Here is a 25,567-nt window from a genome sequence, read left to right on the forward strand (position 1 = left end):
CTTGTCAAACTGTACTATGGGATTCCTTTGGCACCTGATATTAGCCACTAAACAGCAAATCAATTACTAAATGTTGAAGTGATTTTCTAGCACATTTCTCAGACATTTGGGAAAATAACTTACATTTCCCAGGTTCAGCTGGGATTCGGATCACAGTGGGTTTCCGAGCTAAAGCTGGTTGAGCCATCCGTTCCTTGGAAGGTTCATTTTTGGTGAGGAACTGAAATGGATCTAAAAGGAGGAAAAAACCCAACATCCTTATTTGTTGAACACAAATCTTACCAAATATTGCTTTTTTAAGGATATTTATATTTCATACCTAATACAGTAACAAAAAAAGATAGATCAGACTGATGCAACTAGCATGCCCAGCTCTTTGTAAGTAACAGGTCTTCTTTGTACATCTGCTTTCATAGCTGACTTAACCATGTTCCAGATACCTTCTGAGATTATATGAACCACTGAACAAGAAGAACTGCATTGCTTGGTAATAGGGACCTGAAATCAGCAGGCTTTACCGAGCACTTGATCTAATGCACACATTCACTCAGAAGTTTTAATCAATATAATCTTAGCCAAAGCTAAACAATCAGCCCTGCAGCAGATAAAATATCTACTGAAACACACAAAACACTTAAATACTACTGATTACAAAATGTCCTTGCTGTAGAACAACTAATTCTTTTGGAGATTCTGAATAATTTTGCTGGTTATAAACCTGGTGACACAGAGGGAAATGGCTCAGACCAAGGTCTGGGAGTTGTGCCTGAGCTCTGCCCCTGCCTGTATCACTTATTCCTCTACAAGCCTGCCCAAACATTCCACTGGTAAGACAGAAGCAATGTTTCCCATGCTTCATTACCTTAAATACCATTTTCTTATTGAAAGGCATGGGAACACAGGTGCATGTAGAAGGTAACTATAATACTAGTACATAAATCAAGACCAAATTAATGTGTTCTTTTTCAAGCATGCCTTCATGTCACAAAGTAATACTTCTCTCTTCTTAACAACTGCTACTTCCTTCTCTGACATTATCAAATTCTGCAGTAAAATGGCAATGTTTAACAGTATCATAAAAGTGTACAGCAGAAACTAGAGAAGGACTCTGGATGATAAATCTGACACATATTGATACCCACAACAACTGAGTCTGATCTCTTCTGTTAGCCCTTTCAGAAGCATTGGTCAATGAGATGTTATTTATGGAATGTTATAGTCTAAGAGAGGAAGTATGCAGGGCATCTCTTTGAATTCCTCATGATTTTAATAAAAGCATACCCTTTCGCAAAACTACTGTCACACTTCCTGACAAAGTTGGAAAAATCTGTTCTTGTTAAAATTTTATCTTCAACACTTAGAAAAAACAGTTATGTTGTATGAAGTAATTATTTCTTATGGACAATTTTGACCAATACAATCCAATTTGAACAAGACACTGTATATCTGTGCCTGGCAATTCACATAAGATTTAAGAAAGTCCAGAAATGCAGTACTTGTTTGTGAACAACTTCATGCTCTCCCACATGCACATGACTTGGTGGTCACAGCTCCCCCTTGCTGGTGCATCTGCCATCAGGCCCCTCTGGCAGTGCTCCCAGCTCCTGCTGCCAACATGCAACTGTCACAACAGCAGGGACAATATGCCACCAGGCCCATGCATTTTCACCCTGCTCAGATGTCCACCTCCCACTAGCCCCTTGCTTAATGCTTTCTTCACAGGCAGATCCATCCTGTACAGGTGTGCTGTGTGGATTTGTGCCATGGCCCCTCTTAAAGTCAACCTGCCTATAGGTTCCCCAGAAACCCACCTGGGTACCTTCAGATCACATTTTAATCAGGAATCTAGCAAATTAATTCCTTCTGTCAGGCTGCTTATACAACAGCTGTGAGTATACATTTCAGGTACAAAGGATCACGGCAGGTCAACAATTTGTCTACAGATAAAGGTATACAGGTTACAGTTAAAAATAAATTCTGTTACCATCTAGACAAAAGACGGCTCCATCACATTGTACATAAAGATTTCCAGTGCATCTGGAAATCAGATACGGGCAACCCACAATGCTTTACAATGTAAGGGTGAAGCAACATTTCGTTCAAGTTATGGATTAGGACGTGATGGTAGAGGATTTAGGCCTCTTCAATGAAAGCTGCATCACTGCAAGAGTTTTCATAGAGGATTTGAAAACAGACCACAAGTGGGGTGGAAGCATTCTGGAAGTATAGTCATTACAAGAAATCAAAATCTCACTATTGGAGCAAGCTTGCAATATTCTTTTATACTCCCATCTGCTAGCTACAATGCTAACACTTGAACTGCATTTAAAAAAACAGAAGATTTATCACACCTTAACCTTTGTGCTGTTGTTCAGAGTGACTTTAAGTGCAGCTGAAAAATAAACCCTGAAACTGCATTTTGTTCTCTCTTAATTATCTGGCAACTCTACATCAGACTTGAGGTGTGACCCTGGTGAGGCAAGCAAGGCCTCAAAGCTGCATTTACCTATTGGGCAGCTGGAGACACAGGATGAGCAGAGGAAAGGTGAGCAGGGCTAAGTCATGGGCTCCTTGACACAGCACAACCATAAGGAACACTCTGGCACATAGAGCACCTCTCAGGGTAAGGTTCTGCAGAGCTGAAGGAAGTTCTGCATGAAAAACAGGGAAACAATTTTCCAAAGCCTTCATCTTATGAAAATACAGACATTGAGAGACCAACTGGAAATGCGCTAAATATCCCAAACAATCACAGTTCTGTAGCCTTGTAAATTTAAAGGAGATTTAAAATTGTAAAAGATTGCTGTTTGTCAGCTGTTAATCACTGCTATGCGTAGAAACAGTCTTCTTGACCATTCAGCAGTTGGCAGAGACACATTGTCTCCACATCAATACATCTGACAATTTTTAAGTTTGAGACAAGCAATTTCTAAGGTTGAGAAAACCATCTGATAAACGTTAGCTTTCCATTCATTATGTTCAATTATACAGTTGTCACCTCATAAATAGTTTAAAACTCATTACCCTGTTTGTGTTATTCCACTCCTCAGTGGTGGGCTTAGAGCAGAAATTAGCTGAGAAAATTACTGTGCTGCTTTGTGCAATGGAACTGATAACATATCAGAATTTTATGTTGTTTAAGAGCAATTGGGCATCGTTCGAGCATAATTCATGAAGGTGTGAAAACAGAATTGTTAATGTTCTCATTTAAAGCTTCTCAGCTCAAGGAGATTACAGTAATTTCACAACCATAAGGCGCACCCCCCGGGAGTTGGCAAAATTTGTAACTTTGTAGATCATGTAAGATGCACCAGACTATAAGGTGCACTTTTTTTTTGCAGCGAGGCTCCGCCCCCAGCTTCCCCCACGCAGTTGCTGGCCAAGGCCTGCCTCCACCATGGGCCCACCCAGACCTGACAGGGGCAGTGCTGCAGGCCCCCAGGCCCGCCTCCACCCGGCAGCCATGGGCCCCCCAGGCCCGCCTGGACCTGGGAGGGGCAGTGCCGCGGGCCCCCGGGACCACCTCCACCTGGCAGGGGTGGTGCTGCGGGACCCCAGGCCCACCTCCACCTGGCTGCCGTGGCACTGCTGGCTCCCCCCACGGCTCACACTTCCAGGGTGGCAAATTTCGCAACTTTGTACATCATATAAGGCGCACTGGACTATAAGTCGCGTTTCCGGGTTCGGGGGAAAATTTTAGTCAAAAGGGTGCACCTTATAGTCGTGAAATTACTGTAATCTGCAAGTACTTTTTCAAAAGACATATCAACAGACTTATATTGATTTTTTAAAGTTTAAGTTTTACAACAATGCTAAAAGTCTGTGGCTTCCTTAGTCTCATTTTTGTAGAGCTTCTGTTTCAAAGGGCTGTGTGATAACATATATTCTTGTGCTTGTTTGCAGGAAAGACAAATGCAAGCCGTATATTCAAATAAACCATACATAATCTCTTTTCTTTTAACAGTTTTGGAGAAACAACCTTTTCCCCCCCCACTAACAAACATCATCCTTGTTTAAAATAAAAAATGAGGCTACAGAAGCAGTAGGTTTTGCCCATTCAAGGACAGATGGGCATCTTCCTAAAATATTTATTCGTAGTCTTTAAGTGAGAGGTAGTAAGATGGCAATAGATACCTCAGCAGCAATAAGGGGACAACAAATTGTAAGTGGAAAGCTAAAAACCCAGATAGTACTATCTGTTGTGAAGACTATTTGTTGCTCAATCCTGCAAGAAGTACTCAGTACACACGAGAACAATGGAGTACAAAGGTGAGGGTGCTGATATTACAACAATTGTCACTACAGTAGCATGCAACTGTCTACTTTCAAGGTTTAATTTAAAAACCTAAATCAGCTGTTAAAGGCAAAACTCCCACATTCCCTTCACACGGAATAGTATTGTTACCAGAATCTTCCAGGAACAGAGAACTGGAACAGACCTCATCAACAAATGGTTTTATTAAAACCTGGCCCCATGAAAGCACTCTGGTGTTTATGGAAGCATAATCAACCCACACTTGGGGGAAGATTCTCAACAACAGGTCCGTCCTAGTAATATAGCCAGAAATTCAACAGAAACCTAACAGGTAACCCTCATAGAATGGGGTTAATGCTCAAGAAACACTGTGAAATGTCACAATCAAAAATTTGATGTTCACTCAGATATTTTAAATCTAAACCTATTTACAATGATAAAGAGATATATTAGACAGGTATGGTATCTAAATTCCAGCATCAATGATTTTACCAATCTGCTTTCCGCAGTATTTTTCATCAAGAAAGTTAACAGTTCATTGTTTTTAGAAATGGATTTCTGACACAGAGAGAATAATGTGAACTACACCACTTTTTACAAAATATGCAATTTGCAACTCTCTGCACAGAAGATTGTCATGATCTGGTCATGCCTGTAACTTCTAAGAGACTAGCAAATTGAAAAAAAAAAAAAGAGGGAGACAATGGGACACAGGTTTTTTTTCAGCATCTGATCTGTGCATAACCTGAAAATAAGTTCAAGTGACATTCAGGCTTCTTTCTTGGTATTCTCTTAATGCTAGGAGACTATACCAGTTTACTCAAATAACAGAAATGCAGTATCAATTGGGAGCAGAGTTACTATTGCTCCAGACTTAAAACTGGAGGAGAAGCAAGCAAATCTGCTTTGCAGAAAGACCCTAGTCATCAGTGCGACAAAAGCACACAAAGACAACGAATTATACAGAGTTTTGTATTCTCAGTAAAGTGTAGAAAAAATTTGCCAAGACATGCCACAGAAGATTTGACTTAAATGTACTTGTTGAAAATGCAAGCTGACTTTATTAACTGAGCAATGAAATCTCATACACATAGTCAGAAAGATGGAAAGCATATAAAATAAAATCTATTACTAGAATAGCAGAACTTCTTGGACTTTTGTAACACCTAATGGCAATAAAAGCATTCATGGCATAGAAAACTACACACTTACTACTAGTATATATACAGAGATATAGGTGAACCTTTTCTGAGTTTTACCTTTTCTGAGTTTTACCTTTTCTGAGCTTTCAGCGCTTCTCTCTCAAAGTGTGGGAATGCCCACACTTTGCACCTGTGTGTATCTAAAAGCATAACCATTTGGTTCATTGTTCATCTCTCCTAGTAAAGGTGATGGAAATTACACTGCCTTTGGCACAAAAATACTGCGCATACCAGCATGAGCTACTACAGGAGAATATGAAGGATACTCCTCTATCACTGATCTAGTTTGCTAGCTGAAGAAAGACTAGCATAGTACAGATTGCAAGAGCCTTCAGGATGTCAGTGACCAAATCTCCTGCCCAGAACAGGTCAGCTGTGAGGGCATGTTGCTAGAAATTGGTTGCATAACCTGGTCTGACTTTAGATGCCAGAGGGTATTTGGACATACAACAGGTGACCAAGAAAATATACCCCCAAATAAACCTGAAGATTAAGAAATCTGGCCTTGTCCATTCTTGTCAGGTGACTGAATGATAATGATTTTTTTATTGCTAAGAGATTTAAGTGCCCCAAAACAGGCATGCTAGAAACTGCCAAAGCAGATAATGGAAAGTAGTTGGACATACAACTTTTGTTTCTTAGTTGAAAATGTGAAGGACAAGGTAATTTATAATGTTGTTTAAAATACCTATCTACTCTCTTGCAAGAATCACATGCTTCCAGCAAAAAAAGGTGTTCTTTAATAAATATTTTCTTTTAAATAAGAATTTTGTTGTTCCTTGATAAACAAAGGATAGTTGCATTTAAAATATTGTAAAATAAATAGATTTACAGTAATTTCACGATTACAAGCCGCACCTGATTATAAGCCGCACCTCTGGGTGTCAGCAAGGTTTAGGTCTTTGTCCATATATAAGCCGCACCAGATTATAAGCCACACTGTTGTTCACAGCGAGGACCCGCGTGCAACAAAGTTGTCAATTAGTAACAGAATTGCAGGATCGCAGGGTTCACTGGCTTGGCTCTGGGCCGGGCGGGCTCGGCCCGCTTGGGGCTGCCAACGGGGCCAGGTGGCCCAGCTTGGCGCTGCCGCTCGGTGGGGCCGCTTGCGGCTGGCTGCTGCTGCCCCAGCCAGGCTTGTTTGCCCTGGTCTGGTGCTGCCCAGCGGCGGCAGGCGGGGACGGCCCCCCGTCTCTCCCCTGGGCCGTGGGGCCGGCAGGAGGGAGCCCCCCGCCTCTCCTACTGCCGTGGAGCCGGCGGGAGGGAGCCCCCCACCTCCCCCCCAGCGCTGCCGGAGGCACGGAGCCTGCCTCCACCTGCTGTGCAACAGAGTAACCAATTTGTAACAATCACGCAATCCCGGGTTTTATTGGTAGGTGCTCAGCTCGGCATGGCACCTCGGTTTGCACTTCCGGGTTTGAAAATTTCAGAACTTTTTTCATATATTAGCCGTTCCTGAGTGTAAGCTGCATTTCCGGGTAAGGATCAAAATTTTAGTCAAAATGGTGCGGCTTGTAATTGTGAAATTACTGTAATTAACAGAGAAGATAGATCTTATTAAGAACATTATTAGTTGTGTGTTATTGCACAGCATCTATAGTCCTGGAACTCAAACCAAATTAATTTGCATTTGACAGCCTAGAGGGCTACTCATTTATTACAAAGCTATGATTTTAAAACCTTACTTGTTTCCCGAGCCTAGATATAAGGCCCTCTCCTGCATCAACTTTCAAGGTCCTTGAATGCTCCAATTTATATCCACTAAGCAAGTGACTGAAGAATTAACGGATGCTTGTTGTCACTTTTCCCGGAGACTGAAAACTTTGCAGCAGAACCAACAGGACACAGGACAGTCCCCAATCTCCAACAGTAGCATGTTCTCATGCAAAACTGTTTTCACAGGGTTTTATGCCAAAGAGCCGATTAAAATGGAAGACATACCTCTTTCTTTTCTGGGGTGATAATTTTTCAGTAAGTAAAAAAGAAGACTAGTATCTTGAAAATAACCACATTAACAGTACAGTAATTTCACGAGTATAAGGTGCACCGGAGTATAAGCCACACTTCTGTGTGGCAGCAATTTTTCGTACTTTGTCCATATATAAGGCGCACCGGTGTATAAGCCACACTTTTGTTCGCAGTGAGGATGCTCGTGCAACAAAGTAACCAATTTCTAACAATCACGTGATCGCGGGTTTTACTGGCAGGTGCTCAATTCGCAAGCTCTGCACCCCCTGCGGTGCTGGCGGGAGCCCCGGCTTTCCCCCTTGCCGCGCTGCTGGTGGGAACCCTGGCTTTCCTCTGAGCTGCCTGCAGGAGCCCTAGCTTTCCCCCACACTGCCGGCGGGAGCCTGCTCCCTCCGCTGTGCAACAGAGTAACCAATTTGAAATGATTGCGCGATCGCGGGTTTTACTGGTAGGTGCTCAATTCACGAGCTCGGCTCGGCCTGCGGCTCGCACTTCTGGGTTGGCAAATTTCAGAACTTTGTCCGTATATTGGACACTCCGGAGTATAAGCTGCAGTTCCGGGTTGGGACCAAAATTTTATCCAAAATGGTGTGGCTTATATGCATGAAATTACTGTAATTTGAAACACAGCTGAACCTTAAGAAAAACTACAGGATTTTGATGATATGTCTGCACTAATCTACAAGTCAGAAGGTATTCAATTTTTTAATTTTTTCTTTTTTTTTTTTTTTTTTTTCAGTCCTGAGGAAGCAATTAAAATCAAACAGCTGGGTAAATCTGGAGTTACTCAAGCAGCAGCTTTTCTGAATTGTCTACAATATCACACAAATGCCACTATTCATGCCACAAGAAGCAACAATACATATAAATGGATAGCAGCATTGTTTTGGCTGGATTTTTTTCTCAGCAGAGACAGAAATGAACCTTTATACTACGATAAAGTAGTTAAACAGACAGATAGGTACGACAATTAAGAAAGGCAGTAATTGACCTGAACTGTTCGACCTGAATGTCATGAAGATATCAAAATGTGAGCTGTCTCCTGGTTGGTAAGGTAAGGTATTCTCTGAACTACTTTTCAAAGCATCTGGTTTAAATTGAATTCTGTTATGTGAGACACAGAGCAATCAGTGAATTCCATGTTGTTTCAGAGAGAAGGAAGATGAGAGAAGAAGAGCTCCCCATATGGGAAAAGGAATAAAAATATTGCAATATCACCTCCAAGTTTTAATTTAAATATGTGCTATAAATGCACCATTACCTTCTTTGTCCAAAACATATTCTCATAGTGTTTAGCAAGCAGGCACACCATATGCTTTGACATAGCAACTAATACAAGTTACAGGCAAAATCATGGGTCTTCTGAAGCTGTGAAATTTACACAGTAAAACTTGCACTAGGATTTAATTTCCAAGCCTTTGTAAAAATGGGTAAGTGAGAATTGAGCCCATCCGATAGATTATTAAAACTTTTAATCACCTGCTCCAAGGAATGTTATCAGCCATAAAAGAAATGGAAAAGAAACCCAGATGATCCAAAATATCACAACTGTCATCAAAAGCATTAGAACCAAAAGGTGTAGAGTCCCAAACAGATGCCTCCACATTTAAATGACTGACTTAAATAGAAGTACAGTAATTTCACGCGTATAAGGCATACCCTTTTGACTAAAATTTTGGTCCGAACCTGGAAGTGCGTCCTATACCCCGGAGCATCCAATATATGGACAAAGTTCAGAGATTTGCCCTTACCTGATACCGCACTGCTCCTGTCCCGAGCAAAAATGGGTTGAAATCTATTAGCTTCCGTTGTTCAGATGACAAACCAATCAGAGAAAAGCTTCTTGCCTGCCTGTGGATGATGGCGTTACTGGGGGGGCAGAGGGTGTTAATGGGGTGAGTTACCCCGAAATGGATACAGAAAGGAGACTAGCTTATGATGCAGAGTTTAAATTGAAAGTAATCGACTATGCAAAAGAACATGGGAATAGATCTGCAGCTAGAGAATTCAGCATTAATGAATCCACAGTACGCAAATGGAGAAGGCAGGAAGACAAACTTCGTCTCACAAGAAAGACAAAGAAGAGTTTCTGTGGCAGCAAAGCAAGGTGGTCAGAGCTGGAAGACAGACTTGACTGCTGGATCTCTGAGCAAAGAGCAGCTGGCCACAGCTTATAAACTGTTGCCGTTTGGATACAAGCCAAAGTGGTAGCAAATTAATTGCATATAGAAGAATTTAAAGCAGGACCCTCTTGGTGCTTCCATTTCATGAAACGACGGCAGCTCTCTATCTGTACAAGAAAGACAGTTTCTTAGCAGTTGCCGGAGGATTATGAGGAAAAGTTAGCCACCTTCCAGAGTTATTGCAAAAGCAAGATCTCTGAAAAAAATATACAGCCACATAGCATAATCAACATGGATGAAGTCCCCCTCAACTTTGATATGCCGCTGACGCGAACTGTGGAGAGAACGGGCACGTCCACGGTACCAATCTGCACCACAGGGAACGAAAAGACATCATTTACAGTCGTCCTCAGCATTTTGTCAAATGGGCAGAAATTACACCCACTGGTAATCTTTAAAAGAAAAATGTTGCCTAAAGAAAAATTTCCAGATGGAATATTTGTTGCAGTGAATACAAAAGGCTGGATGGATGAAGAGATAATGAGGACTTGGCTAATGGAAGTTTATGCTTGCGGACCGGATGGCTTCTTTCATCGGTTGCCAGCACTGCTGATTTTTGATTCCATGTGTGCCCACAAAACCGAAAGCATGAAAGCTGTGGTGAAAAAGATGAACTCTAAGCTTGCTGTAATACCAGGTGGTTTGACCAAAGAAGTGCAACCACTGGACATAAGTGTTATTCGTTCCTTCAAGGTAAAACAACAACTTCTCTGTGAAATCTGGATGGTGGAAGGAGAACACTCCTTCACAAAGACTGGAAGGCTATGCTGGGCAAGTTATGCTACTGTGTTCCAGTGGATACTGGATGCCTGGCGTAAAGTATCCGCCACAATTATCATCCAAGGGTTCGCGAAGGCCGATATCATTCCTGGACTGACCAGTGACGGCATCGAGAGTACTGAAACTGATGACTCTGAAGATACGGGCGATACTGGTTCAGGTTTGCTGGATGCCACCATTGCCCAACTGCTGATTTCCGATATGGAGGACGAAGAGTTCGAAGGTTTCATGGAAGATGAAGCTGAATGAAAAATGAAGCTGTTTAAAAGTTTGATCAAAGTGAGTGATATTTCTCTGTATTTTTTTCGGTGTTTTCAGCCTTGTGCGGCTGCATGGTTGAGCAGTTGTATGGCTGCGCGGCTGAATGGTTGTTTAAAGGCAACGCAGATATGTTGGAAATGCTTGGAAAATGACTACATTATTGTTTGTATCTTTTTCCGCTTGGAAATAATGCTTCCAGGGTGTGTGGCCACAGGTATTGTTCGTATCTTTTTTTGCTTGTAAATAAAGCTTGCAGGGTGCACTGCTGCAGCTATTGTCTATATATTTTTTCACTTGGAAATAAAGCTTGCAGGGTGCACTGCCACAGCTATTGTTGGTATCTTTTTTCGCTTGGAAATAACGTTTCCAAGGTTGGCACCTGCCAGTAAACCCTGCAATCCCGTGATTCTGTTACTAATTGGCAACTTTGTGAAAGTTGCACGCTAATCCTCGCTGCGAACAAAAGTGTGCCTTATACATGGACAAAGTATGAAAAATTGCCAACACTCAGAAGTGTGCCTTATACTCCGGTGCACCTTATACTCGTGAAATTACCGTAATTTCATTAGGATACAAATGGTTTTGAACATTAGCCTTTGAGTCCAAAATTATGGCACTTAAAACTCTTTTGGCTGATGACAAAGCATTTCTACAGATTCGTCATTCCTGACTTCTCCTTCCTGGCACTTTCCTTGGGCCAGCAATATGAGTTGGCTGCAAGATATTGTCACAATTCACGTCTGAATTTTGCAGCTTCCAAAGCTCCCATAGACTTCAACTCTCTTAGCGGATGCTGAAAGCTTTAAAAGAAATCTCAGTATCCAGAGTCTCTATTTGCACCAGAATGACTCCCCTCCATATAGGCTGGACAAGAATAAAATCATTGATGTTCAGATAAGGGTAAATTCACTCTACTAACAGTTGTGCTGATGGAGATGCTGTAAAACACAGAAAAAACTCACAGGATTGCTTGAGGTAAACTTGAATCATTCAGCTAGTTTTGGCAGTTGAACTACCAGCTAAACACTGACATTTAGACTGGTGAAACTAAACTGGTTTGTTACCAACACTGTTAATCTTAGCACATATACAGTATTCAAATATCTTTCACTTACTGTGGAAGTGGCAGCCTTCTGCTAGAGGAAGCTGATGTCTTACATCAATCAACTAAATCACTGTAGAAACTCTGAATTTTGTTTTGCCTGTTTCACCTTTTCATTCATATGCTCACTTCAACTTCTGCCTTCTGCACCCTCCTCATCATCCACTGAATACTTCCCCTTCCTCCTTTCACAGCAGAAGTCATTAGCAGCAGGGATTGACCCCTCCAGCTCTGTTTACATTGGCCTAACACATCCATGGTACACCAGACAAAATTAAGCTCTGGTAACACTGCAATATGTGATGTAACGCTGCTCTCTGACAAACAAGATGTTGGTGCTTGGTTTCCAATGCCACTGCATAAAAGCCTTCTTCCTTTCCTAGGGTTGCCATAACAACAAGCAAAGCACTGTCATTTAGCTGAGTAATGACAGTGACAAATATGTTAGAAATGCAAAGGTCTGGGGAACTGAGAGCAAGATTAGATCTTCTCTTCCCACCTTCACAAAACATTTTACCATGGCTTCATCTTGCAAATCCTAAGCTATTCTATGGGAACATGAGAAATAGCTAGTGTTAGTGCTCTGTGTTGCCTCATTTTCAGAGAGCTAGTAGTGTTTTTGCAGATGCTCTGTCAAGACATTGCACAGTATAAGTTATCCAGGGTACAGGATATGATCTTGAGCTCAAAAATGCAAGCAAAAATATGGAATTAGTCCTAATTTTACAGTGCAATAAAGTGTAATGCTGCCATACCTTTTTCTCTTTAACAGGCAAGAAGTGATTGCAGTGCAGATGACATTTTATTGAATGAAGAAAATCATGGGCAGGTGACTTAAGAAGTCAGGAAACTATTATATGAATAATTCCTCTGTTAACCACGAGGATGTAAAGCATTTTCTTCTTAATTAAAAGTAGAATAACATCCTGGGCACCAACCAGAAAGAGTAAGAACAACACTCTTATCACTTCATCATGAAAGCTGTTTTTCTCAGGTGATTTTAATTTGTGATCACTCGACTCCTGATTTAATGGTAGAATTAATGTTATATAATTTTTCTAGGTTGGGGGCAAGTCTCTCTCTTAGTGTACATAGCTAAAACATTACTTTCCTCTTTATGCATTTTCAAAATGTAAATATTCTCTTTTCTTGCCTAGTACTTAGAACAGGTATATTTTCCTTCTATTTGCTACATTTATTAATCAAAATAAAATGACTGAAACTACAAAAGCTTTACCCTAAATGGCTTTTCTTCTAAAACCATCCACATGCCTATTCCATGACTCCAGTCTCCAGACACAATGATCATACCTCTGTTCCCACCTAGACACCTTCAGCCACACCTTTCCATGACGTAAATACAAAACACCTCTCCAGTCACCCTGTGCTTCTGCTTCCTTTCAGTTTTAGTGACATTTTTGCAGTGTTCCTGGAATCTGTCAGCCCAAGAAAAAAATAGACTTGTATCCATGTTGAAAAAATCACCTCTCCTGCAGGATCTTCAGTGGCCTTATTTTCACTGCTTTTATAAGCTCCCCTGACAACTTTATGTACTAATCTTAGCCATTTAAAATTTTAAGGGAACTTTCTATATCTGTCTTGGCACTTTTATGACAATACAGAGGAGATAAAAAATTGGAACTTCATCTGACAGTATAATTCATGACCTGTGAAGAAATTTCATTTGTTAACCGTCATTAATATGATTATTATTATATTATATTTTATTAATATTACTGTGACAACTACAGAGCATCTACATTTCTCTTTTGTGAAAGTTAAGGTGATAAATGATGTGTGGTGTGTCAATCCTGGCTGGATGTCACGTGTCTCCCAAAGCTACTCTATCACTTCACTCCAATGAACAGGGAGATAAAATGTAACAAAATGCTCTTGAGTAGAGATAAGAGCAGAGAGAGTCCATTCACCAGCTACCATTATGGCCAAACAGACTTGACTTGGAGAAACATCACTTGACTTTATTAGCAATCAAATCAGATAAGGATAACGAGAAATAAATCCAAATCTTAAAAACGCCTACTCTCACCCATCCCTTCTTTCCAGTCTCAACTTCACTTGCAATTTTGTCACCTCCTGTCGAAACTGAGGTGGACAGGGAGGTGGCTTCACCTGCAGATGCAGAGAGCTCCAGCTTCAAACCCTGGGAGACACCTAGCTAAGAAGGACATCCCTCTACGTTGTGGCAAGAGGATAGAGAGAAGAGTTGTCTCATGGGAACTAATATGTTAATTAGTTTATTACAAATAAGCTGTTGTTCTTGATTTTGATATACGGTTGGTTGGTTGCCAGCTACATATATGGTTCTGTTCCTCGTTATTGATTAGATCCTGTATCCTCCAACTCATCTACATACCTACGTGCTTTCCAAGTTTCAAGGTATTTGGAGGTTGCCTTTGTACCATGTGGTTTCTATGTTTGTTATTTTTACATTAAAAGCTTTTTGCTTCTGGCAACTTCATCATTCCCACCTCTCTATTTATTCTGCAACAGACTTCCTGGCTGGCCCAGTCCTGTTATGGCTGCCCATAGTAGCCATAACCTCCTGCCTGAAGCAGTACAGGGGAATAAAAACAGGGGTTGTGGTCAGCTTATCACACATTGTCTCTGCTGCTCTCTCCTCATCAGGGGAGGACTTCCCACACTCTTCCCCAATTTCAACATGGGATCCCTCCCACTCTGTTGGACATGGGGGAAGGTTCTGGCAGCTTCCCAGAAAAGCCACCCCTGTAGACTTCCCAATACCAAAACCTGGCCACACAAACTCAATAGAAGAGGTTTAAAAAAAAAATTAAAATCATAACTAGTTCCTTAAACAAGCATTTTGTATGACACACCCTCTGCTTTAAAACAGAATTAGCTCTGGATTGCAGTGGGGCTGGTGAACTAAACCAGACATATTGAATATTAAGAGGGCAAAACCTATGCTATAAAATGTAATGACAGCCCAAGGCCCACCTGTGTCTTAAACTACCTAAAACAGCACTAAAAAAATGTCTAATAGTATCAAACAAGGCTTATGAAAGGCATGTAGTTCTAATAATTGATCTGTCCACATGAAATAATTATTTTCATTTATTAAGAAACTCCTGAAGCTGTAGCTGTGCTACCAGAACGCAGTCACATGACAAGACAGAAAGACAGGAGAGAGAAAATAAGTAGACATTGGTGAGATGGACAGACAACCCCAGTATGTTAGATCATGAATGCTCCTATATGTCACAAACACTTCTCCTTCTTCAGATGAATAAGTTTCCACTACAAAATTTAAGGCACATAAATAAATTAGTCACATTCAATGGTGAGAGAGAAGTTGTCCCAGAGAGAACTGTGACACACTCTGGAGATGATATCTAGCATATAACATCAAGTCTTTTATCATTATTTTAGTAAACATGTAATATATCCAGCAGACAAGTTCTGAGATTCATCTAGTCTTGAAACCTGCTGAGTCTCAAAATCCATGTCATTTCATAGTGATCTTGACACAATAGAAAACTGAAAGTTTCTTACACACATATAAACCCCAACAAGACAAGTAGATGTAATTCATAGAGGATACACCTGCAAAGAATAACCATAGTGATAGTTTAAAAAAAAATTTCTTCTTACCTCCTACATTTTCAGAACTGATGCCATCTTTAACTACAGAAGCTGGACTTAGTGGCAAAACATCATCATCAAAACTGATCAGATCTCCTTCTACATCTAGTTTATTTTGCAAAGCAGGTGCTGAGGAGCTGGCTGCAAGGGACAATTCCCCTAGAGACATTAAAACTTTTTCTTGGGCAGATAGAGAAGGCCGTGGAGGAGCAGCAACTGGTTTTAGTGACATCAAAGAAAGTGCAAGATCTTCTGAGTAAAATGACTTTTTAGGAACAAGAGGCCTTGGAGCAGGAACAGGAAATCTCTTCTGTCCATTGCTGTTTTCTGCAACTGATCCACTCCTTGCATCAAGAAAATCACTACTGCCACTTTCAACAAGGCTGGGTTTTGGCTTCTTTGGCAGTTCAGGTTTGGTTACAACACTGCTCCCAACTATTTCAGGCTGAGGCTGCAATTCTTTGGCAGGTGTTGATTTGCTTTCAGTCCATGCATTCCACTCATCCGAAATTCTGCCCACCCCTGGCTTTGGAGCAATCACTGGATTCTTTGTAGCAACAGATCTTGGGACAAATGAACGAGGTGCAACTTCTGGCTTTTTGGATGATCCTGAGGTATCATTAGTGCCTTGGGATTCAAAAACTTTGATCCTTGAAACAATACTATTTTGACTCCTTTCTGTACTCATACTGTCCATCACCAAGTGATTGTCTAGTAAGCTGCCTTCATCTGGAAGAGGCGACTGCTGAACTGGAGGCTGTTGCTGTTTTGCAGTACACTGGTTTACTTCTTCCCCACTGTCTGTCTTACTTTCAGTACTTTTCACCACAGGTCTGAGATTGCTTCTTGATCTTGGCTTTGGCACAGGATATATCCCAGCATTGGAATTTTCTTGGCAACTCTGATCATCATGATTTTCAAAGACCATTAAAGGATGCTCATGTTCTGCAGGAAAGCTACTCAGAAGAGATGCAGGAGGCCTAGAAGGTTTAAGAGGACTCAGCCCTGCCAACAGAAAATAAAAGGATTTACTTACCTATTCTAGAACACTTAATTTGTGTTATTTTTTGACAGACATCAGGATAGTAAAAATTATGGCTTTCATTGAGAACTCTACTGGTGTTTGTAAAAACACAGTTCTGCTCCTAAAACGATTAATAGAAAAATACACAAACTTTAGGAAAAAGCTGAAGATTGCTGAAATCCATGGTATCTACAAGTTGAGTTCAAAACCTCCTGTTAACTTGCAGCACTGGGAGGTATGCAAACAAAATCCAGACCAAAGAAGAGTATAGTAGCTTCCCCAGCGCGGTTTGCAAGCTTTTCAGTCTGAATGTATGAAGTGCTGCTGTTTTGACAAGGTATTTGAGCTCCTATGGCCCAAAGTTCTGATTCTCATTTTGGTTGAGTTGAACAAAACTTTCAAGATTTAATGATACTTTGAATGCTATAGTAGCTTTTCAGAAGAAAGGATTTTTACAGAAATTTACAGTAGTAGTAAATCACAGAAACTTAACTGTTATTCATATTAAATCCTGCACAGGCCAACAATAAAGTGCATCTTCAGGAGAAAGAGTAAGGTTTTCATCACAGAGAAATTCAAAACAGTCTCACCTCGACAGCCTGATTCCCAGTGTGTAGACACACTAGTTTTTACATTACTTCCTAGAAAATGGTTGATTAGCTCCTCTGGAAAGTCAGTTTGTGTTGCAGAAGTAGCGGTTTGTCTAGAAGCAGCAGCATTATTGTTATTTGTTGTATTGACTTGCACTCGATTAATTTCTTTTATCACCTGCTCGTATGATGGCGGAAGCTACAAAACAGAGATAAATATTAAGGTACATCCAGATATGATGCTTTAAAAAAAACTGGCATATGAATTAAAAAATACTAGATTAACATATGCAGAGGAAAAGAACACTGTCGTAGTCTTCTATTCAAAGTGATGGAAGTCTGAGCAAGCAAAAACTGTTCCTCTCTAACCTAATGAGCTTTTAACCTTTGTAAATCAAATAATGTCTCATATAAATTCACACTCACCTCAGCTGGAAGATACTCATTTCTCCTCCACTGAGCATGAGATGAAGCACAAGGGAATGCTAATCCTTGAGGAGTGACAGGACTTGCACCTGGAAACCAGGAGGATGGCCGGAGGGGTTCAGCAGCAACTATTGTAATTTCAGGACGTCTGGATATGGAGGCAAAGGGGAATAATTACCTAAAACATTTACAAATAGTACTTTTAAGTATAACAGACCAAGGTTTTCTCAGAACAGGAAATAAAAGTAGCTCAGGTTTTTTTTTATTTAACTGAAGGTGTCTTTCCACGATTTCAAAGCAACTTACCGGACCTTTCTAACAAACACTAAGGCTTCCATTCAAAGCCCCTAATCCAATCTCTTAGCCAAAATGTAGGTTTATTGGCTTCAGTGAAGTAATTTAAATGCTCAAAGTAGTTAAACATAAGTGTAACTCAATTACATCGCAGAAGTCAGTCTTCACATGATAATGAGAACTAATCATGTGTTAGCCCTTAGCCAGATACAATCTGAAAACAGTAGGATAGTTAAAACTGCTTCAAAACTTGTGTATCCTCAGACCCCAAGGGAAACCTTCCAGGGTGCTAAAGAGAGGCAGAGCAAGCCTCACATGGCCTTCAGGAGAGGGGCTATTTGCTTCCATCACCCAGTACTACAGAAACTTCCATGAGAGTGAAGGACCCACAGTTAGCACCCCTGGTTTATCACTGTACCAGCTCTTTCAGGGCATCAGCAGCAGGGGTGGCCCATGCTCCCAGGCCATGGTCCCTGCAGCATCATTGATCCATCCAGAATCTCACTAAACTTCCACTTTGAAAAGGGACTTCTGTGAGTAGATAAAGAATCTGCTTACATAAGCTTCTGTCTGCTGACAGAAAGATAAATTCTAAAAGTATTTAAAAAACAATTAAAAAAAAGAAGGGTACAGTTCCTTCACATCTAAAATAATGGCAGGCTCAGTTCACCAGCCATCCAAGTTGGTGTCCTTTCTCAATACTCTTTGAGAAATAGAAAGGAGGCTTGAAACTGTGCTTATTTTCATTGTGAAGTGATTCCATACATGCACGTCAGTAAAATAAAACGGTTCTGCAGAGGTTTGATGGTCGGTTGCATTCCCTTTTTGAGGACACATACAAAAGTCAAAGAGAGAATTCGTTAAACTCTTAACCTATCATGCTTAAAAATCAAAGTATTTCTATTTTTTTCCAAGTCTACTCTAAACATACTAAGGATAGAGAGAAGGAAAAAAATAAACTAGAGGAGAAAGGCATAAAAAGCAATACTGTGACACAATCTATCAAGTTTTACAGTAACACCTAAGTGCAATATAAATAACAGCACCATACCTTCTATCCCTCTGTTGATCACTATGGTTAGAGGTCCGAGAAGCTATTTAAAGAAAAACAAAAGTTTTTAAGAGGTTAAAATATACTGTCACAGCAATGTGAGGATAATAGCAGAACCCTTACCAATCCACTATCAGTGAAATGTGGAAAATAGAGCCTTTGATCCTAAATCCCAGATTTTAAGATGGGTCAAGTTAAAAAAAACCCCACTATTTGCATTAAATATGAGAAGTTCTTTAAAATATTCAGAGGGGAGTTTCATAATCATTTTGAGTCTCTCTGTGTCCAAGTCACCACCAAGAGAGATGTCCTCTGTGTTAGTCATTCCCACAACTTCCTATATTCTGCATTGTGAGGACTCTAGAGTTGAAACTTCTTTTCTGTTCCTTAAAACAATACATGAATTAAACAAAAACAAGTGTTAAACATAGCAGGTTTTTCCTTTTGATGGATAATTTCTGACATGTGCTCTTTAATCTTATTTAAAGATTAAGTCTCTGTTTTATAGAAGGGAAAGGTACTAAGGCACAGAACGTAAAAAGATATTTCACCCTCCATCATACAAAAAAAAAATTAAATGTTCCCAGTTAGATACTTTCTGAAGTTTAAATCACTTGTGGATTAAGAACCAGAAACATTTTTATTTTCTGACCGTGTGTTTTACGTTACATAAAATAAGCAAATCTTCATTTTTCTGGTTTTGCCATATTTACATTCAAATAATTTTTTCAATGGCCACATTGCATTTTCATTTGGATTTCTTTAGAGAGAAAAACAAATTATCCAAGTGATAAATTTTTTGCACAGCAAGTGCAAGTTAAGGAAATGGCAGCATCTTATTGTGCAACATCACAGCATCATTAGCCAAAATCAGCAAAGCATACTTGATTGAAGAGCTGCAGAGTGTTGTGTCAGACATACCTCTTCGACAGGGCATTTTGGATGTGCACTATTCATGAGTGCTAGAGGAAAAAAAGAAGGGGTTACAGAAGACAAAGAGGACGCGAAGGAGAACAAACCAAGGCTTCAGTGTGCCAGAGGCTATGATCAAATGGGTTAACCATGCAAGGGTAGTGCATGTGCAACTCTTGCAAGGGGATAACTGTAATTTCACAACTTAGTGTCCTAAAAATGAAAATAAAAATATATTTTATTTCTAGTTGCATGCCAAGTTTAACAGTGGCAATTTAGAAGTTTTCCTTGCAATAAATGAACCATGAAGAATATAACATGGAAATGTCCACTGTATGGCTCAACAAAGAAACACAGTGGGAATGAGGAAAGTGAAATCAAATCCCTTTGAATGCTTTCTCTAGTTTAAAATTCTGGTTTATTTGGGTCCTTTTTCTCCCTTTCAAAAATAATAATTTACACTGAGGACTTGATACAGGTGCAAAGAAGGTGGGATCCCATAATTTATACTCTCACCTATCGCAGAGGTACGGGCAGGGAGGTTGATCCCAGGAACAGGCATACCTCAAATGATTTTACATCTAAATCAGTTCTGTAAAAAATTGTTTGACTAAGTAAATGAACACTTTGCCTTCACCTTCTTCTTCAGATATCTCAACACAGCACTGATCTAATACACATGTTAGAGGTAAAAAACCCCAAACTGACTTAAACCAATTAAATCCAAGATTACAGTAATTTCACGACTATAAGGCGCACCCTTTTGACCAAAACTTTCCCCCGAACCCGGAAGTGCACCTTATAGTCGGGTGCGCCTTATTTAATGGACAAAGTTGCAAAATTTGCCAACCTGGAAGTGTGAGCCGCAATGAGGGGCGGTGCTGCGAGAGCACCAAGTCGCAACGGCAGGTCAGGAGTGGGTGGCCACGGCCGGCAGGAGCCGCGCAGGGAGGGAGGGAGCCAGTGCCAGCCCCAGCCGCCGCACAGGGAGAGAGGGAGGCGGTGCCGGTCCTGCGCAAGCTGTGTGGAGAGAGAGGGAGGTGGCACCAGTCCCATGCGAGTTGTGCGGGGAGAGAGGGAGGCGGCACTGGCCCTGACTGCCGCATGGGGAGAGAGGGAAGCAGTGCCGGCCCCGACTGCCGCACGGGGAGAGAGGGAAGCAGTGCCGGCCCTGCACAAGCCGCGTGGGGAGAGAGGGAAGTGGTGCCGATCCCACGTGAACCGCGCGAGGAAACAGGGAAGTAGCGCCGCCCGTGACTGCCACGTGGGGAGAGAGGGAAGCGGCGCTGGTCCCGACTGCCACGCGGGGAGAGAGGGAAGTGGTGCTGGCCCCAACTGCCGCGTGGGGAGAGAGGGAGGCACCGCCGCTGGCCCAGCATGAGCCACATGGGGAGAGAGGGAGTGGGCGGTCATAGAAGCTGCAAGTCGTGGCCACCCCGAGCCAACCTGGACCGCGGGCAGCCCCGAGCCGCCCCGGACTGCCGCGAGCCATGGCCACCCCAAGCTGCGCCTCGCCAGCTGGCGCCACAGGCAGGTGGGAGTGCCGAGGCTCGTGGCACGGGGAGGGTGCCTGGGGCTGCGTTTAAAGGCTACGTCAATCTGTGGAAAAGGTTTTCAAATTGAGCACCTGCCAGTAAACCCTGCAATTGCGCGATTCCGTTACTTTGTTGCGTGCAGCTCAGCTCCTCGCTGCAAAAAAAGTGCGCCTTATAGTCCGGTGCACCTTATATAATGTACAAAGTTGCGAAATTTGCCGGCTCCCGGAGGTGCGCCTTATAATCCAGTACGCCTTATGGTCATGAAATTACTGTACTTTTGCAAAGATGATGGAAAAAATGTTCTTTTGGTAAATGTAGTCAATACAACTGCTTAGGTTGTAGCCCAATTCCAACAATAAAGGCAGGAGAAATAAAAGCTTATTAAGGAGGAATGTAAACTGTATTGATAAACCTTACTTCACTATTGCTTAATTTCTGGATAAATTCTACAAGCTCTTTCTTCCTGTGAGACTCTAAATGTGCTTCTATTTATCAGAGTTATTAAACAGGAAAAACCTAAAAAAACCCTGAAAGACCTTTTTCCTTTCTTAGCATAGGCAAAAAAAACCCCCCAAAAACCCAATGAGGTGTCTATGTAACCCATCAAGCTCCAAAATTCAAGTAAACAAATAAACTGTCTTGAAGGTAACACATTTAAAATATTTTCTATAAAAATAACTTTACTAGTTGATATATGTATATATAAACATGTCTCCTTAAAAGGACTAATGCCCAAGTCATCACGTATATTTTCAGAATGCACTCATTTTTCTGGAAAAAAGATCTCTCAAGCATTAATGAAATCAAATTACTTCCATGTATATAAACAATTGATATAAACATTTATTTTTTTAATTACACTGACAAAGGTCTTCCCTTCTTCTGTCAACATCTCCTCTACTTTGGCTGTTACATTATTTTTCAACTATGCTCTAAGAACATTATTTTTCAACTATGCTCTAAGAACATATTTTATTTTGGAAGCTCTTAAGAGGATTTAAATCCACAGTAGAAACAGAGATGAAACCTACTGCATCTTCTGCTCTCAGATATTCCACAAATGCTATGGAAAAGAAAATACAAACTTTCTAAATAATCCTTGCCTCCAGACTTGCACAGCTTTTATTCCTTCACTATTTCAAAGAAATGAATTTAAATTAAAAAGTGCATGAAAGAAGACATAAAATGTTATATATTGTACATATCTGACTCAAAAAAATAACACAAGAAAAAAGCCTTGTGGTCTTTTGATCCTCTAAGTCCATTCTTCTTTCCTTTTGTGGATTATCTTGAAAAAACATACTAATAATTTTCCCCTCAGATTTCAAATTATGACAGTTTTAATATTTAAAAAAACCTCTCTTCCATCAGGGAGTCAATGGAAATGTATTTCAGTGCTAGTTTATACACACACAAGTGAAAACAGTTCTTTTCTCAACTTCAACAATAAGAAATGTTCAGGGTGAGAACCACTAATATTTCCAGAAGCTTATGCTTAGGGGTATTGAAATAAAACAAGCAAAGTAGCTTCAGAAGGGGAAGGAGAAGAAAATCTCTGTGTATAAAACCCTCACTTTTTCATCTTATAACTTTATTGGTCTTGGGGGGGTGCGGAACCAAGTCAACTCATACTATTGTCACTATTTATTTCTGTAATTGTCAATGAGGCACTTTATTAGCTAGTCAATAAGGCATCTCATTATTCATCTCATACAGAGATCTTAAATAGAGATAGATCTCAGTGACTTAAAGATTCCTCTTTTGTACATATTTCTCAGAAGAACTATATAGTTGGCTTTGTCCAATTACAGTAATTTCACTATTATAAGCCGCACCTGATTGTAAGCCACACATCTGGGTGTCGTCAACTTTTTGTCTTTGTACATACATATAACCTACACCGGATCGTAAGCCGCACTTTCATTCACAGTGAGGATCTGTGTGCAACTTTCACAAAGTTGCCAATTAGTAAAAGAATTGTGGGATCGCGGGGTTTACTGGCTCAGCTCGGCGCTGCCCCGCCACAGCCGGGGAGTGGCCCCAGCCTGGCTCCCCCAACCCCTCCAGGGAGCGGCCCTGGCCCGGCTCCCTCGCAGCCGCTGGCCACAGCCCCAGTCCCCCACAGTTGCCGGCCCTGGCCCTGCTCCCCAGCTGTGGGCTTGCACTTCCGGGTTGGCAAATTTCTGAACCTCATCCATATACTGGCCGCTCTGGAGTTCAAGCCGCACTTCTGGGTTCGGACCAAAATTTTAGTCAAAAGGGTGTGGTTTATAATTGTGAAAGTACTGTATTTTTAAGTGTGTGAAGGCAAAGGGTATTCTATTTGTGCTGCATGCTTATGTTTCAAATTTTTTCCTCTACTGTCTCTTCTGAGAGTCCTAGTTTTCAAGTGAACTTAACACGTCATTTGTATTTGAAATACATACAGATTATGGTGCAAGGGGTATTTTAAGCTATGGGATCAAAATGCCATATAATGGTGGTGGTATAAGTGCAACCACTATTATACCACAAACCCATAAACTTCGATGTTACAGACAAGCTGGTGGCAACAGAAGTCTGACACGCAGATTTGAGCCTTTGGAAGAGAGCTGAGTTAGAAATTACAGTCCTTCAGGTAACATTTTAAGGCAACACAAAGACGACTGAAGTCACCAAGGATCTGCTCAGATATAAGGTTCTGTTGTGAGCACTGAGTGCTTCCACAACATACACACTGCATAACAATATTTGTGTGCTTTCATTAACAAACTTATTTGAAATACTGAACAGCTTTGTCATTGCAGAGTGTTTTAAAAGCAAGTCTAATTTTACATTAAAGATTGGAAAGACAGCCTCAAATAGGCCAAGCCTTTCTACAACAAGGACGTGCTAATATTTAAAAACACACCTTCTTTCAATGTTTTCTCAAACCAGGTTAGATATTTCTTTCAACTCTATGAAATAGAGAGACTATTAGATTAAGAAGCTATTTGTTTCACTATATAGACGCCTAGGAATAAAAGTTATTTATTATCTCAAGGAAAGGCTCAAGGGTGGGCAAATACTCCCTCTCTTACCTACAAAGTAATGCAGTTTGAAGAACTGAAAGAATGTTCCCATGAAAGAGGCCATGCCTGTAGTCTTTGAAATATCAAAGGTGTTACAGGACTGCAGAGATCCTTCTTCGAGGAACACTAAAACAATCAGATAATCCTCAAGCCAACACCAGGAAAAAGAGCCTTGATTTCACCCAACATCTGATTAGACTATTTCTGTACGGAAAGGTTGTGAATAAAAGATATGGATGCATCTCTGTTTTCTCCCAAACTGTTTCTTGGCACAAGGGGGAGGGTCTTGTTCCTTTTCTGGTTCTGTTTCCAGGCACCTCAGGGAAATATTAGATTGTCTGACATTACAGCTAGGTTGATTTAATGCCTGAATGTAGCTAAAGAGATGGTAATGTCCAATTCCCCTTCCAAACATAGATTTTTTTATTCCCCTTGAATGAACGTTAGAACTCACGCGGCCCCACAGTGAGTGCACAGTGATAAAACACCTGCCATCTATATAGTTTTTGTCTCACTTTACCTCCCTGGACCTGCTCACCTTGGGCTCAGACAACCAGCAGCACGGGGAAAGGAATATTCCACCCCCAACAGCAATCTCTTTCCTGCCTCTGTTTCCTGGCTCCAATGCTTCTTTGTGCAACTTCAGGGAAGGAACTGATAAAAATATAACCTTGGGGGGTAACAGGGATTCCTCTTCCCATCCCCAGGGTAGTCCTCTATACCCTTTTCACAGCTAATCTAACTGTTTGACACCATAGAGGCTGGTACGACTGCTGAGTAAAATCCTCGTAACTACGCCCTTAGAGCAAGCCTGCAGTTTTACTCAAATGTGACAATCATGATTTATGAAGGCACTACACCTTTCCTTGGGCTGTATGTTCCTGCTTCTGCACCATTCTCTGCATTATGCCAGCCCAAATGTTTGTGCAGAAGGGAAACAGAATGAGGTCATGGAATTGATCTAAATTGGGAAAAAGTGGGAGCCAAAAGAATCTAGGAAGCCCCTAAGCAAAACAAAATAAAAAACAAAACACAGCCAAAACTGGCTACAAAACTGCCAAATGGAAAGCCACAGCTTCAGAGTGCATATAAGCTGTTATGCATCCTTCATTCAGCCTATTAACTTAGGACAAAATGAGAATAGAACAAGCCTATAGGTTCTTCCAACATTTTAGGATAACATTTTTGCTTCTGGTAGCCCTGCTTCCTAACAACACCCTGGTCTGGAAGAGTGAAGAAGCAAGTGAAAACACTGTTCCTCTTTGTCTCACTGCTGCAGCATTTGGTTTGCCTCTTTCTACTTTATTTGG

The 25,567-nt window shown here is 41.0% G+C and overlaps 1 protein-coding gene across 6 annotated transcripts in view; it reads right to left on the reverse strand.

The window, feature by feature from the left end:
* The window catches only part of SH3D19 (SH3 domain containing 19), a 100,582-nt gene that overhangs the window by 26,078 nt on the left and 48,937 nt on the right, over nt 1-25,567 (reverse strand). For 2 of the 6 annotated variants that reach the window (XM_033059845.2, XM_033059846.2), the window contains 6 exons: nt 19,679-19,719; nt 18,758-18,800; nt 17,413-17,560; nt 16,987-17,185; nt 15,382-16,380; nt 124-231 (listed from right to left, as the gene is read on the reverse strand). In XM_033059845.2, the coding sequence (XP_032915736.1) occupies nt 124-231; nt 15,382-16,380; nt 16,987-17,185; nt 17,413-17,560; nt 18,758-18,800; nt 19,679-19,694 (1,513 nt within the window). In that variant the 5' untranslated portion in view covers nt 19,695-19,719. Of the gene's footprint in view, nt 1-123; nt 232-15,381; nt 16,381-16,986; nt 17,186-17,412; nt 17,561-18,757; nt 18,801-19,678; nt 19,720-20,185; nt 20,246-25,567 lie in introns of those variants that run through there. The other 4 variants (XM_033059843.2, XM_033059849.2, XM_033059847.2 and 1 more) reach the window with 3 other exon arrangements.

This window comes from Catharus ustulatus, chromosome 5 (assembly GCF_009819885.2).
Source record: "Catharus ustulatus isolate bCatUst1 chromosome 5, bCatUst1.pri.v2, whole genome shotgun sequence".
Lineage (NCBI taxonomy): Eukaryota > Metazoa > Chordata > Aves > Passeriformes > Turdidae > Catharus > Catharus ustulatus.